Source organism: Peromyscus eremicus, chromosome 8a (assembly GCF_949786415.1).
Source record: "Peromyscus eremicus chromosome 8a, PerEre_H2_v1, whole genome shotgun sequence".
NCBI classification, from domain to species: domain Eukaryota; kingdom Metazoa; phylum Chordata; class Mammalia; order Rodentia; family Cricetidae; genus Peromyscus; species Peromyscus eremicus.
This window is the reverse complement of record NC_081423.1, coordinates 34,885,103-34,900,540: the sequence shown is the minus strand read 5'-3', so window position 1 is coordinate 34,900,540 and position 15,438 is coordinate 34,885,103. Positions and strand designations below refer to the sequence as shown.

The following is a 15,438-nucleotide window of genomic DNA, read 5'->3' as shown; positions in this document are numbered from 1 at the left end:
TAAAAAAATAAAGTTTTTGTTTGAGGATTTGAGTCACTACCTACTAATTCCGAAGTAATATTTTTTAGTCCAGACTGTTTTACACAGAAGCCAGATGAGACTATTCTTTATGAGTAGTAGGTCTTTGACTTAATTTTTTGTTTTAGTTTCTTGAGACATGGTCTCACTTTGACCCAGGCTGGCTTCAAAAACATAATCCTAGTGCCTCAGCTTCCTGGGTGCTGAATTCACAGTTTCGTGTGGCACACATGGCAATTTAAATATTTTAACAGTATAAAATTTAAGATCTATGGTTCATTTGTAATCTGATCTAAGATTAAGATATGCACTTTTTTTTGTCCTAAAATAATGAGAGCAGCAATTGACATGTGCATTTTCTTCCCCAACAGGTTATTTCGATGCACGCTGACTAGCATCCCTCAGACTCAGGCCTTACTGAATAAAGCCAAGCTTCCTTTGGGTCTGCTGCTCCACCCTTTCAAAGACCTAGTGGTATGCTTCTTTAGAGAAAGTAAATGTCTTGGGGAAATTGCCTAAGTGGTGAAGTATTTCTGCGGCAGTGTAAGAACGAATATAAAGTCTGTTATGTGACAGGGTTATTTTCTTTTTTAATTTCTAATTCAACCAACAATTTTATTACAATTTAAGAACAAGGTAAGAGGGCTGGAGAGATGGCTCAGAGGTTAAAAGCACTGGCTGCTCTTCCAGAGGTCCTGAGTTCAATTCCCAGCAACCACATGGTGGCTCACAACCATCTGTAATGAGATCTGGTGCCCTCTTCTGTCGTGCAGGTATACATGAAGGCAGAATACTGTACACTTAATAAATAAATAATTTAAAAAAAAAAAAAAAAAAAAAAAAGAACAAGGTAAGAGAAGTATTATTGAAAAAGCCATGGGATGCTATATAGATGGGCATAACAACAACCAAAAAACGGGCCCAGGCTCGGTAGTATGCACTTGCAATTCCAACACTCAGGGAACTAAGTCAGGAGGATTTTGAGTTTAAGGCAAGACTGGGCTACATATTGAGACATTTTTTTTTTAATAAATATGCATTGATGTTTCGCCTGCATGTATGTGTATGTGAGGGTGTCAGATCTTGGAGTAACAGACAACTGTGAGCTGCCATGTGGGTGCTAAGAATTGAACCCGAGTCCTCTGGAAGCAGTCAGTGCTCTTAACTGCTGAGCCATCTCTCCAGCCCCTGGGACACTTCTTTAAAAACAAACAAAACCCCTGAACTTTTCTATTTAACTAAGTTATAAATTACCATTAAAGTAGTTTACCCTAGCTTCCCCTCTGCTGCTCTTGGAGTGAAGTCAATTGCGCTAAGAAGTTGCTGCCTGTGCATAAATAAAATAAAATAGAAGTTGTTCAAAATCTAAAAACCTTCAGCTCACTTTTGTCCTAATTCTCTGGAGCCAAACGTATTCACAAGCTCTTGAGAACCAGCATGTGGTTGTTAGGATTTTGTTGTTTGATTGGGTGATTGATTTTGGTTGTACTGGGGATGATAATGAAGGCCTCAGTGAACGCTAGACAGATACTGCACAGAGTTAGAGGATGCAACCCTTCATTGGTTTTTGTTTGTTTGTTTAAAGACAGTTTTGCTAAGTAATAGCCCTGGCTGGCCTTGTGCTTATTACGTAGCTCACACTGGCCTTGAACTGATAAGAATCCTCCTGTCTTAGCCTCTGAATGCTAGAATTACAGATATGAGCCACAAGGCTCAGCTTCCCTTACTGAGTTGAGGTCTTTAGTTGTTTTGTTTTCTATGAAGACTAGGAAGTTTTATTTTTTGTTATTATTGTGTATGTATGATGTAGATATGTGAGTTTGAATGCTTGCAGGTGGAGATCAGAAAACCATTTTTGAGAGTCAGTTCTCACCTCCCAACCTTATTGAGACAATCTATCTTGTTTCTGCTGTGCTGTGAACTCTCTGGGCTAGCTGGCCTAAGGATTTCTGGGTGGTTCTCCTGTCTCCACCTCCCACCCCACCATAGACTTGTTGGGATTACAGATGCTTGCCACACCATCCACTTTTTGACGTGGGCTCTGGGGATCAAACTCAGGCTGACAGCCTGCACTGCAAAGTGCTTTTACCCGCTCAGCCGGCCACTTGTGTCATAACTCATAAACTTTGAATACTGTTTAACTTCTAATAGTTGTGGAAAATTAAGGCCTTTTTTTTTTGTTTTTTTTGTTTTTTTTTTGTTTTTTTTTTTTTTTTGGTTTTTCGAGACAGGGTTTCTCTGTGTAGCTTTGCGCCTTTCCTGGAACTCACTTGGTAGCCCAGGCTGGCCTCAAACTCACAGAGATCCGCCTGGCTCTGCCTCCCGAGTGCTGGGATTAAAGGCGTGCGCCACCACCGCCCGGCAAATTAAGGCCTCTTAATATAAAGTCAAGACTATATAGCAGTTTCCTTCCTCTTTATTTTAGAATGTGCTTTCTCCTCTGAGAGCTGAGACAGAAGGATTTCTTGAGACCGGGAGTTTGAAACTAGTCTGGGCAACATGGTGAGACCTGTCTAATCAACAGGGAATGTTGTTCCTATGTCTTTTGTCGTTTGTCCCTGAAAACACATTGTATAGGACACTGCCTTGGTCTGCAGTGTGAATGCTTAGTGAAAAGATGAGCACTTTTCTAAGTGATACATTTTATTATGGATGCCACCCCCATGTGGTGTTTTGAGATTAGCTCTTGCTCTGCTGCCCAGGCTGGCCTCAGACTTGCTGCTGCCCATTTCCTCTTCCCTACACCCAGGCCCCAGGTGTGAGCCTGTGCCCATACTTTTTGTCCTAGGTTTCCCTCCAAAGTTAAAATGTCTTGCTAGTTATTTGGAAGGGATAGATTAATGTCTGCTTGTTCAACTTAACAATCATTGCCTTTAACAACTTTGCTCTGATTTTTTTTTTCCTAGCAATTGCCTGTGGTCACCTCCAGTACAATTGTGAGATGCCGTTCATGCAGGACTTACATCAACCCTTTTGTCAACTTTCTTGATCAAAGAAGGTGGAAATGTAACTTATGTTATCGAGTTAATGATGGTATGCATTTTTGAAACATCGTCTTAAGAAGCATATTTATGCCAGGTGGTTATGGTGTTCACCTCTTTAATCTCAGCACTCATAAGGTAGAAGCAAGTAGATCTTGAGTGAAAGACCAGCCTGGTGTACATAGAGAAAGAGACCCTGTCTTGAGAGACCAGCCTGTGTACATAGAGAAAGAGACCCTGTCTTGAGAGACCAGCCTGTGTACATAGAGAAAGAGACCCCGTCTTGAGAGACCAGCCTGTGTACATATAGAGACATGGAGACAACACAGGGCTCTAATTCTAACCACTGGGGAGTCTGAGCAGGATGGTAGTGATGGTGAAAGCCTATCTCAAAAGAAAAACAGCCTTTTACTTACTTGATATACAGACAGTCTTTTAGTTCAGAGAGCTGCTGTTGACTTTTTTATGCCTTTAGACTTAAAAATAAGTCAATACTTTTAGGCAGATGTGAGATGATCATTTTGAGACAATATTTTACAAGTATATTGAGCATATAAGTGGAATGGCTCACAGTATTGTTTAGGGTTTGTTTGTAACCCCCAGTGCCCGGATGATAGGTATATGCTACCATACCCGGTTTATGTAGTGCTGGAGATTGAACCCAGGGATTCTTTCATGTTAGGCAAGCACTCTGCCAGCCAAAAATAATTTAGTTTGAAATTAATTTGTGTAAATTTCCCCCTAGGGTAAAAGAAAATAAGTCCATAGAATACCAGCTGTCTCCTTCCCTCACTGCTTTTGAACAGGATGGGGCGGTACTAGGTTAGTTGAGTGCAGTGTGATCAGTAACTGAAGAAGTGTGCTCTCTCAGTAACTACTTTATAATTTATATTTGAAGAATATCATATAACCAACAGCATTGTGTTGGAATTCTTAGCATTTGGGAGGCAGAGGCAGGAGGTCATCCCTGGACTATACTGAAGAGTCCAGAGCCACCCTGGGCAGACTACGTGAGCCCTTGACTCAAAGAGAAGGGAAAAAAAAATAGCTTTTTGGAAGATTTTTAATCAAGAGTTGAGACTACAGCTGAGTGATGTCAAATATCTGTAATCTGAGCCCTTGAAGAGGCTAAGGCTGGCCTGGCTACAGAACAAAACCAAGTATATATTCTCTACTTTATAAAAATTCAGGGAAGAAGATAGTGTTTAGTTCACCTAATCTTTTTATTGTTGTTGTTTTGAGATAGAATTTCTCTTGTGTGTCCCTGGCTATCCTGGAACTCACTCTGTAGACCAGGCTGCCCTCAAACTCACAGAGATCCACCTGCCTCTGCCTTCCAAGTGCTGGGATTAAAGGCCTGTGCCACCACCACTGGGCTTCACCTTTAAAACCTTGAGTGTATGTTCAGTAATACACAAATGATGTTGTGATAAAAGTTGTAACCTCCTTCATATGCCATTGAGCTATTTAATAAACTGTAGTTTATCCTTTGAGTACATAAAGATTTTAGGTTGGTGGTGGTGGTTGTGATTTATTTCCTTTTTTTTTTTTTTTTTTTTTTCATCACATTTATTTACTTTGTGTTGGAGGTTGGGGAGTGGGGGCCACAAGCCACAATACGCACATGGAGATAAGAGGACAGCTTGGCTGGAATCAGTTCTCTCCATCCACAATGCAGGTTTCAGGGATCAAACTCAGGTTGTTGACTTGGCTGCAAGTACCCTGACCAGCTGAGCCATCTTGATGGCCCTTTGTTTGATTTTTGAAGCAGGGACTCACATTATACCCCGTGTTGGCTTGGTATTTATTTGCTATATAGCCTAGGCTGACACCTAACTTGGTGATGATCCCCTTGGCCTCAGTTTCTCACATGCTGGGATTATAGACATGCGGCACCTCACCCAAGCTAAGGATTTTAATCTTTTTGTTTGTTTTGTTTTGTTTTTTTTGTTTTTGTTTCTTTTGAGACAGAGTTTCTCTGTGTGGCCTTGGCTGTCCTAGAATTTACTCTGTAGACCAGGCTGTCCTCGAATTCACAGAGATCCGCCTGCCTCTGCCTCCCCAGTGCTGGGATTAAAGGCGTGCAACACCACCGCCCGACCAAAGATTTTAATCTTTAAACAATTACTGGGGGGCTAATTTTAATGACAGCTAGTTCCTAAAGTTGAGGAGGCACTTGGTGTTGTATAAAGGCAGTTGTATAGAGTTCATGAAACTTGCTGACTCCTCCCGGCTTCCACCCTGAAACACTTGCAGTTTCATTTTCTGGGAACAGCCAGTCTGTATATCTTCTGTGTCAAAGGTGTACAAATGTGTACAAATGTCTTTGTACAATTGTGAGATATAGGAAAACAACTAGCATTTAATGTGAGTACGAGGCTAACCTGCTCTACAAATCTAGTTCCAGGACAGCCAGTGCTAATTCACAGAGAAACCCTGTCTCCAAAAAACAACAAAGAGAATTTAGACAGGATGTCAGGTGCTGGGGAAAAGTCACAGTGATTACAGTTGTCAGCAAAGCCTCTTCTTGCCATCTATTTTGAAGGAGTTTAAATGGAGCCATTTGTTTGTGTGTTTGTTTGTTGTTTTTCGAGACAGGGTTTCTCTGTGTAGTTTTGGTGCCTGTCCTGGACCTCGCTCTGTAGAGCAGGCTGACCTCGAACTCACAGAGATCCGCCTGGCTCTGCCTCCCGAGGATTGGGATTAAAAGCATCTGTCACCACCACCCAGTGAAAGGAGCCCTTTTTAAAAGCCAATTTGTGGCCGGGCGGTGGTGGCGCACGCCTTTAGTCCCAGCACTCGGGAGGCAGAGGCAGGCGGATCTTTGTGAGTTCGAGGCCAGCCTGGTCTCCAAAGCGAGTTCCAGGAAAGGCGCAAAGCTACACAGAGAAACCCTGTCTCGAAAAGAAAAAAAAAAAAAAAAAAAAAAAGCCAATTTGTTACATTATTTTTTTAGCTTGGAACAAGTTAATTACAACACCCTAAATTAAGAAAATATCCAAATACAAGGTATTGAATTAATTCTTTTATCAATATATTATTTGTGTTGCATAGTTCCTGAAGAATTCATGTACAACCCTTTAACCAGAGTTTATGGAGAACCTCACAGAAGACCTGAGGTTCAGAACGCTACTATTGAGTTCATGGCTCCTTCAGAGTACATGGTAAGACTTCTTTTTCTTTTCTTTTGTTGAGGAGGAGGGTAGGGTTTGTTGTTGTTGTTTTGTTTTGAAACAGGATCTTGCTATGTAGCCATCGTTGGCCTGGAATTTGCTAGTTACTGAGGCTAGCTTCCAAGTTCCCGAAATTCTCCTACTTTAGACTTCCAAGTGTGTGACTATGGTTGTGAGCCATCCCCCCAGCCAAAATCCTGAATTTGAATTCCAACAATGTGATAGCCGTTACCAGAGTTCTGTTCTTAGCTGAAAAAGTATTTGTTCAACAAGGCCAAGGGCTTGCTGTGCGAACCTGGTGATCTGAGGCCCTCCCCAGAACCCACATATGTGCATGCATGCTCACACACACGTAGTTAGATTCAGATATTCGGAGAGTAAAGGTGTGTGACGTTCCACTTCAGTGTCTTGTCTGTGTCAAGCAAATTGCAATATAATATTGGGATCATATTTATATTTCATATATTTCAGTCTACAAATAATGCTGTGTAATCCAAGCACTTAAGAAATAGAGGCAGGAGGATTAGGAGCTCAAGCCTGCATTATATGTGAGTTAGGCCACTAGGGTCTATATAAAATCATCTCAAAACAAACAAACCAAAACCCCAGGGGCTGGAGATACGGTTTAGGGGTAAGAACTCTGACTGCTCTTACACAGGACCCAAGTTGTAACTCTGGTTTCAGGGGATTTGAAGCCCTCTTCTGGTCTCTGTGTGCACTGCATGTAAGCAGCACACACATGTACATGCTGGCATTCACACATGGACATAAAATAAAGTAAATGAATAAAACAAAAGGCCCAGGCCTCTTAGTTTAGGTCCTCTTTCACTAAGCCTTGATTTCATCTAAGAAAGAGGACTGTGAAAATGACACTAGCATGTAACACCAGCCTTGACTACTAACTTATTAGAGTGCACGCATGCTGTGCACGCATGCGTGTGAGATCCTGTAAGCCAGACAGCAGCAACCTCTAATGTCACTCCTCAGGTGCCATTCATAATGATTTTTGCTCTTTTTTGTTTGAACCAGGGTCTCATTATGTAGCCCTGACTGTCCTGTAACACTTGAGACCAGACTGGCCTTGAACTCATAGAGATCCACCTGCCTCTGCATTTTCTCTGTCAAAGAGCCCAAGCATCTGCTCTTCCAGCCAGGTGTGGTGGTGCACTTCTTTAATCCCAGCACTTAGGCAGTAGAGGCAGGCAGATCTCTGTGAGTTCGAGGCCAGCCTGGTCTACAGAGTGAGATCCAGGACAGGCTCCAAAACTACAGAGAAATCCTTTCAAAAACAAAAACAAAAAAAGAGAATGATAAAGAAATATGTTCAATAGACAAGTCAATCAAACATAAATGTATAAGTTATCAAATAATTGTGAAGTAAACCACCTTTGTTAGCACTGTCTCAATCAATATCCTACCATTAGGTGTTGCAAAGATGTCTCAGGAGTTAAAAGCACTGGTAAACTTCCAGAGGACTCAGATTTGATTCTCAGAGCCTACATGAGAACTGATACCCATCTGTAACTCCAGTTCCCAGGAATCCAACATTCCCTTCTGACTTCCAGGGTGTATGCACATGGTGCACATACATGCAGACAAAACACCTTACACACACACACACACACACACACACACACACACACACACACAAACACACACAATGATCAGAGCATTGCCAATGTTGCCAGAGCCTTGTGATGGTGTGTGTTCTTTCCTGCCTGAAGAGATCTCTTCTGAACTATGAAGACACACTTCTCCCTTACATTTGAAATGGGTAGTGTCTTCAAAATGAACAATCAGTTTTTTTCAAAGGTACATAATTATGTTCTAAGGGACCACTTGAATGTGTTAGCTTAGGCCTTGCCTAGAGTAAATGGAAAGAGGAATCCATAAATAAGGAAGAGGTTCAGTGCTGCCTCCACTTTATAGTGTTTGTGTTGTAGTTTTGCTGTATGTGAGCCCAACACATAAGTTCAAATGTAATGCTGTTGGATATATTTAATTGAATTCTTTTTCCTCTAGTTACGACCACCACAACCTCCAGTGTACCTTTTTGTGTTTGACGTATCTCACAACGCAATAGAAACTGGATACTTGAATTCTGTTTGCCAGAGTTTGTTAGACAATCTGGATCTGTAAGTGTCTTAATTCAGCCTAATTTGAAATGGATAATGTCTTCAAAATGAACAGTTAGGGTTTTGTTGTTGTTGTTGTTGTTGGGTTTTTTGTTTTGTTTTGTTTTTCCGAGACAGGGTTTCTCTGTGTGGCTTTGCACCTTTCCTTGAACTCACTCTGTAGCCCAGGCTGGCCTCGAACTCACAGAGATCCGCCTGGCTCAGTTGGTTTGTTTTAAAGATACATAATTATGTTCTAAAGGACCGATTAAAGGGGTTAGCTTAGGCCTTGCTTAGAGTAAATGGGAAGAGGAATCTGAGGAACTCCCCCCCTGTCACCTTCAACATGCTGCTGTTTCTGCTTCATGTAATCCTCTTTCACACACCTTTTCTATCATTTTACCTTCAAATACCTCAAGGCTCTTTAAGGAGAAGATCTTACTCTGTAGTCAAGGCAGGCCTCAAACTCACTGTGTAGCTCAGGCTGGCCTCACATTTTCACCAGTCTTTCTGCCTCAGCCTCTTGAGTGCTGGCATTACAGACATGAGCCACTGTGCCTAGTCATGATATGATTTTTAATTAATTTATTTGTTTATATATGTTTTTTGTTTGTTTGTTTTTATATCTAGACCCCACAGTTTCCCCTCCCTCCTCCTAGTCTCCCCCGCCCTCCCATCCATTCCTCCTCCATTTCTCTTCAGAAAAGGGCAACCCCCCCAACCCCCATGGATATGAACCAGCCATGACATATCAAGTTGCAGTGAGACTAGGCACCTCCTCTTCTATTAAACCTAAACGAGGCAACCGGTTAGAAGGGAAGGGTCCCAAAGACACTCAACAAAGTCAGAGACAGTCCTGCTCCCAGTGTTAGGAGTCCCAGAAAAAGACCAAGGTACACAACTGTAACATATATGCAGAGGGCCTAGGTCAGTCCCATGCAGACTTCCTGGTTGTCAGTTCAGGCTCTGGGAGCCCCTGTGAGTCCAGTTTAGTTGATTGTGTGGGTTTTCTTATGGTGTTCTTGACCCCTCTGGCTCCTACAATCCTTCCTCCTCCTCTTCAGCAGGATTTCCCTGAGCTCTGCCTAATGTTTGGCTGTGGGTCTCTCCATCTGTTTCCATCAATGGAAACAAAACTTGCTGAGTGAAGTCTCTCTGATGACAGTTGGGCAGGCACCCATCTATGAGTATAGCCAAAGTATCATTAGGAATCATTTCATTGACTTTCAGTGTGGAGAGGGGCTTTAAGACAGAGTTTCTCTGTTTAACAGTCCTGGCTGTCCTGGAACTCACTCTGTAGACTAGACTGGCCTTCACCTCACAGAGATCTGCCTGCCTCTGCCTCCCAACTGCTAGAATTAAAGGCATGCACAACCATGCCTGGCTAAAAGAGCTATGTTTTTAATGTTATATACACATGATAGAACTTATAAAAATTAGTGTGAACTTTTAATATAAGAAATGCATAGGTCAGATTTCATCACAGACTGAGTAACTCCTTCACATTGGCCAAAAAGGCATTCTTGTTCTTGTCTGTATTTGTATCTCATGTTCTAGGCTGTATATGGGGATTGTGTGTGGCTGAGAGGGTCCATTAAGTCACCCAAGCATGGAAAAGGCTGGAAGCTAGTTCCTTTGCCACTAAGAAATTTTGTTCCATATATTGGGTCCTTTAAAACAGATACTTTTGCTCCTCTTTGTTCTTAAAGGCATTAAATAATATAAAAGTTTTATGTAATTGATTTAAATAGATGCAGTAGCTAAATTTACATTGCATTTTAGTTTCTTTTTTTTAAGATTTGTTTTTTTATGTGTGGATGAGTGTTTTGCCTGCATGTATTTATATGCATCATATGTGTGCCTGGTGCCAGAGGAGGTCAGAAGAGAACATTCAATCCTCCAGTACTGGAGTTACAGACAGCTGTGAGCTGCCATGTGGGTGCTGGGAATTAAACTGGGTCCTCTGCAAGAGTAGTTGGTGCTCTTAACCACTGAGCCATCTCTCCAGCTCCTACAATGCATTTTAAAATGCTATATCACAACTTTTTAAAGCATTCTTTTTCCTGTGGTGCTGGAGACTGAACCAAGGACCTTACACCTATCTGCCACATTCTCCACCACTGAGCTAAATCCCCAGCCCCTGAAGTATTTATTCTTTTGAAAATAACTTGAAATCGGGCCCAGTTTTGTACATATTTTTCAGGTTTTTAAAAAGCTCACATATGCCAAGAAATTATTTATAACTTTATATAGAAGCAGTTGATTGTAAACTGCTGAGAATGTTTTCATGGCAGGTAAACATTGGCTGTTTATGCTGGGCCACTTTCAATACTATTACATTGGATGCTTACATATGACACTTAGCAGAGAGAGAGAGAAAAAGAGTGTGTGTGTGTGTGTGTGTGTGTGTGTGTGTGTGTGTGTGTGTGTCTGTCTGTCTGTCTGTGAACACTGATTAAAACTTCCTTGTGAATTTATTTCTAGGCTTCCTGGCAACACTAGGACAAAAATCGGCTTCATAACATTTGATAGCACTATCCATTTCTACAGTCTTCAGGAAGGTCTCTCCCAGCCTCAGATGCTAATAGTTTCAGATATTGACGGTATGTGTTGTTATACACTTAAACTCACTGAGCTGCCTAGAGAATTTTCCTGAGTGTTTGGTGACTCAGGAATGTGTGGTATGACTCTAGTATAATGGAGGAAAAACTTGGTTTTTCAGAGCTCAAACCCACTGAATAACTCAGGCTGGCCTTAAACTTGTGTGCCACCATGCCAGGCTGAGGGGACCACTTAAGTAGAAAAATACTAGATTGATGGAGTTTTCAGAATCTTTAAGTCCAATCTCTTATTTTATCAGAGAGCAAAAGGGTTATGAGGGAGAAATGATTTCTGAGCAAGACAAGTTGGTGTTAGAACCTGAGAGATGGAGCCGTGAAAAAAGTACCTGAGGGCATGGGTGGAGCTGTGCAGGAGAGCTCCTCCCTGTGCCACACAGACAACAAATCAAAGGAACTTGAATATAGACTGGGAAGAAAACTAGATATTGAAGCTCAAAAATAGACCCTAGGGAAACAGTTAATTTATGATTCCAAGGCTATTCAGTGAGGGAAAGCTAGACACACAAAAGAGACTATGCTGTTTAGAAGATTAAAGTAAGCCAAATGTGGTAGCACATGCTTGTAGTCCCAGCACTTGGAAGAAGGAGACAAGAGAATTACTACAGTCTAGGGTCAACCTAGTCTACATTCTGAGTGCCAGGGCAACCAAGGATAAATAGTGAGACCCTGTCTCAAAAACAACAACAACCAACCAAAAAAAAAAAAAAAACTGGAAAGAAGTAAACTTGAGGGCTGGAAAAGGTCCTGAGTTCAATTCCCAGCAACTACATGGTGGCTCACAACCATCTGTAATGAGATCTGGTGCCCTCTTCTGGCTTGCAGGGATATGTGCAGACAAAACACTGTATACATAATAAATAAACCTTAAAAAAAAAGAAGTAAACTTGAGTTAAAAATATATTTTTTTAAAAAGGCTGTGTGTGGTGGAGTACACCTTTAATTCCAGCACCCAGAGGCAGAGGCAGGTGGACCACTGAGTTCCATGCTAGCCTGGTCTACATAGTGAGTTTCAGGACATCCAGGGCTATGTAGAGAAGCATTATCTTTAAAAAAAAAAAAAAAAAAAAAAAGGATAAGAATTAAAAATATAAAACCTGGTGAAAATCTTCTCAAGATTGAATTGACAATGGCTTCCTATAAATAACACCCAAACACAGGCAGTAAGAGGGAAAAACAAAATACATAATTAATCCCAGCACTTACCACTCAGAGGCAACCCAGCATTTGGAAGGCAGAGACAGCTGGATCACTGTGAGTTCAAGGCCAGTTCAGTCTGGTCTACATACCAAGTTCCAGGCCAGCTGGGGCTACACAGTGAAGCCCTGTCTCCAAAAAAAAAAAAAAAAAAAAAAGGCAGGAGTCCAAGTTCAAATTCATCCTCAGCTACATAGTGAATTCAACAGCAGCCTGGAATATGTGAGACCTTGTCTCAAAAACAAAAACAAATTTTTGGTGTGTATGGAAGCATATGCCTGTAATACCAGCCTTTGGGAGGTATTACAGAAACTTGAGACCAGCTTGAAGTATTATATAGTAAAGCCCTGTCTTCATGGATATTTGTGGCTGGGGATGTAACTGAGTAGTAAGAGTGCTCACTTCACATGTACAAGGCACAGTTCATCAGAGAATACTCTGTGGTGTACAGAAAACAGCCCACGGTGGAGAGAAAATATTGGTAATTATATACCTGATAATGAATTTTTAAAAATGTATTTATTGGCCGGGCGGTGGGGGCGCACGCCTTTAATCCCAGCACTCGGGAGGCAGAGCCAGGTGGATCTCCGTGAGTTCGAGGCCAGCCTGGGCTACCAAGTGAGTTCCAGGAAAGGCGCAAAGCTACACAGAGAAACCCTGTCTCGAAAAACCAAAAAAAAAAAAAAAAAAAAAAAAAATGTATTTATTGCCGGGGCGGTGGTGGCACACAACTTTAATTCCAGCACTGGGAGGCAGAGGCAGTAATTTCGAGGCCAACCTGATCTACAGAGCGAGTTCCAGGAAAGGCGCAAAGCTGCACAGAGGAACCCTGTCTCGAAAAAAAAAAAAAAAAAAAAAAAAGTATTTATTTTATCTATGTGTATGTGTCCCTGTGTCTGCTGATGTCTGCAGGGGCTAGAAGAGGGCATTGAATCCCCTGAAGCTGGAGTTACAGACAGTTGTGAGCTCCTGACATGGGTGCTGGGATTTGAACTAGTTTCCTCTGGAAGAGCAACAACCACTGAGCCTTATATCCAACCCTAAATAATAATGAATTCAAAGTGGAGAGTACATTCAAAATTTATTTTTCTTAGGAATTAAATTCCTTCTCTTAGATGGAATCAAACTGGGAAGAAAACATAGGTGCATGGAAAATTATAAAAAAAAAAAAACAGTTTCTATATTTACTTATCAAAAAGTAAGGATTTTAATGAAGGTTCTAAAAGTAATAATGGAGTAAAAGACTTTTGTTTTCAGACAAGGTCTCTTGCGCTCTAGGCTGGCCTTGAGCAGGAGTTTTTCTTTTAACAGCGTTTCATAAGCTGGACATGGTAGTGCGCACCTGTGATCTTAGCTTTAGAGAGACAGAAGCAGAAAGGTGATCCAAGTCAGTTTGCGCTACATAGTCAGACCCTGTCTCCAAACCCAATGAGGGCCTAAGGAGAGCTCTCCCAGTAAAGTGCTAGCCTTGAAAGCCCATGGACCTGAGTTCCACCTCCAGAGCCAACTTAAAAATGTCAGACGTGTGGTGTGCTTGAAAGACACTCAGACCAGATCTCTGGGCCTCGCTGACCCCCAAGTCTAGCCTACCTGGTGAGCTCCAGACCAATGAAAGATCTTGTCTCAAAGGAAGTGGATGCTATTTCTGAAGATGCTACTCAAGGTTGTCTTCTGGCTCCCCTATGCCCTGGCGTATACAGCATATGCACATTAAAAATGAAAAACAAAACAACAGCCAGCCCAGCAAATGAGTAAATGAAAGAACAAATATTCCAAGGCTCACCTAGAGTGATGAGAGCACCTTCTGGTTCACCTGCGTTTGTAGTCCCATTAGTAGGGCACTGGTTTGGAATTACTTTATGAAGAAGCGTCAGCCTTGCAAGTGAATATATTAGTAAACTATTATTTCAGATAAAAACAAAGCATTCTTGCTGGGTGCACGCCTTTAATCCCAGCACTCAGGAAGCAGAGGCAGGTGGGTCACTGAGTTTAAGGCCAGCCTGGTCTACAGAGTGAGTTCCAGGATAGCCAGAGCTACATAGTGAGACCTTGTCTAGAGAAAAAAACAAAAAACAAAAAAACAAAGCATACTTGTATGTTCTGTTAACTAGTGTCTGCAGAGGTCAGAAGGTAGTATTGGATCCTCTGGAACTGGAATTACAGATGATTGTGAGCCATATGGGTGCTGGGAACTAAACCTGGGTCCTCTAGAAGAGTGGCTAGTGGTCTTAACCACTGAGCCATCTCTCCAATCCCATAGCTGTCTTTCTAATATTAAAAAAGTGTCTTTAACAAGTATAGTAACCACACATTGTTAATCCTAGCACTTGGGAGGCAGAGGCAGGTAGATCTCTTGTGAGTTCCTGGTCAAACCGGTCTACATTAAAAGTTTCAGAGCAGCCGGGCGGTGGTGGCTCACGCCTTTAATCCCAGCACTCGGGAGGCAGAGCCAGGTGGATCTCTGTGAGTTCGAGGCCAGCCTGGACTACCAAGTGAGTTCCAGGAAAGGCGCATAACTACACAGAGAAACCCTGTCTCGAAAAACCAAAAAAAAAAAGGTTCAGAGCAGCCAGGCCCACACAGTGTAATCCTATCTCAAAAAACAATAACAATAAAAAAAAGATAAATAAATAATAAAATGAATGCTTCTTTATTCTTTCAGATGTTTTTATACCCATGCCAGAGAACTTGCTAGTAAATTTAAATGAAAGTAAAGAGGTAAGGCCTTCCCTTCCTGCCATATTGAATTGAACACTGAATGCATATTTCTGAAATGAACTTTAAATTTAGCTTTTCTTTGATGTCTTTAGGCTATGTAGCATTTTGTATCTACTCTTAGTTTAAGTTCATTAGATGGACAGTTCTTGAGATCAGTCTTGTACTGATCGTTTCTTAGTCTAAGGCAGCTGATTCTCCGTAGTGGAGCGGAAGACAAGCCTCTTCCAGAAGGAAGAGCACCGAGGAGGCCTGGCCTACAGGCCGGATGGGCAGAGGGAGGGATGCTGAACGAAGACTGCTGGGCACTGCACGGAAGCACATAGCCAGGCTGCTCTCAGTGCTTTTGCTTTTCTGATTCACAGAGTGTCATTGGGTCAGTTCAGAAGAATCTCTTATTACCTGCCTGGAAATTGCCATGACATAATACAGTGAGAGGTGAACAGAATGTGTCTGAACGGGGGATGTTGTCTACCCTGTACCTGCATATATGGCGTAGGATAACATTCACCTAGCAAGTCTGTGCTCCCCACTCTTGTCAGTGGGGGCGGTGCTGTAGCACAAAGTATTTTTCCCCATTAATTCTCTTTTATCTGTACAACCTAACTTAACTAGGCAGTTG

At 41.8% G+C, this 15,438-nt stretch overlaps 1 protein-coding gene across 1 annotated transcript in view; it reads left to right on the top strand.

The window, feature by feature from the left end:
* Positions 1-15,438, top strand: part of Sec24a (SEC24 homolog A, COPII coat complex component) — a 59,896-nt gene that overhangs the window by 27,165 nt on the left and 17,293 nt on the right. The window contains exons 7-12 of the mRNA XM_059270495.1: positions 390-492; positions 2,925-3,051; positions 6,054-6,163; positions 8,195-8,307; positions 10,771-10,889; positions 14,764-14,819. Of these exons, the coding sequence (XP_059126478.1) occupies positions 390-492; positions 2,925-3,051; positions 6,054-6,163; positions 8,195-8,307; positions 10,771-10,889; positions 14,764-14,819 (628 nt within the window). The remainder of the gene's footprint in view (positions 1-389; positions 493-2,924; positions 3,052-6,053; positions 6,164-8,194; positions 8,308-10,770; positions 10,890-14,763; positions 14,820-15,438) is intronic.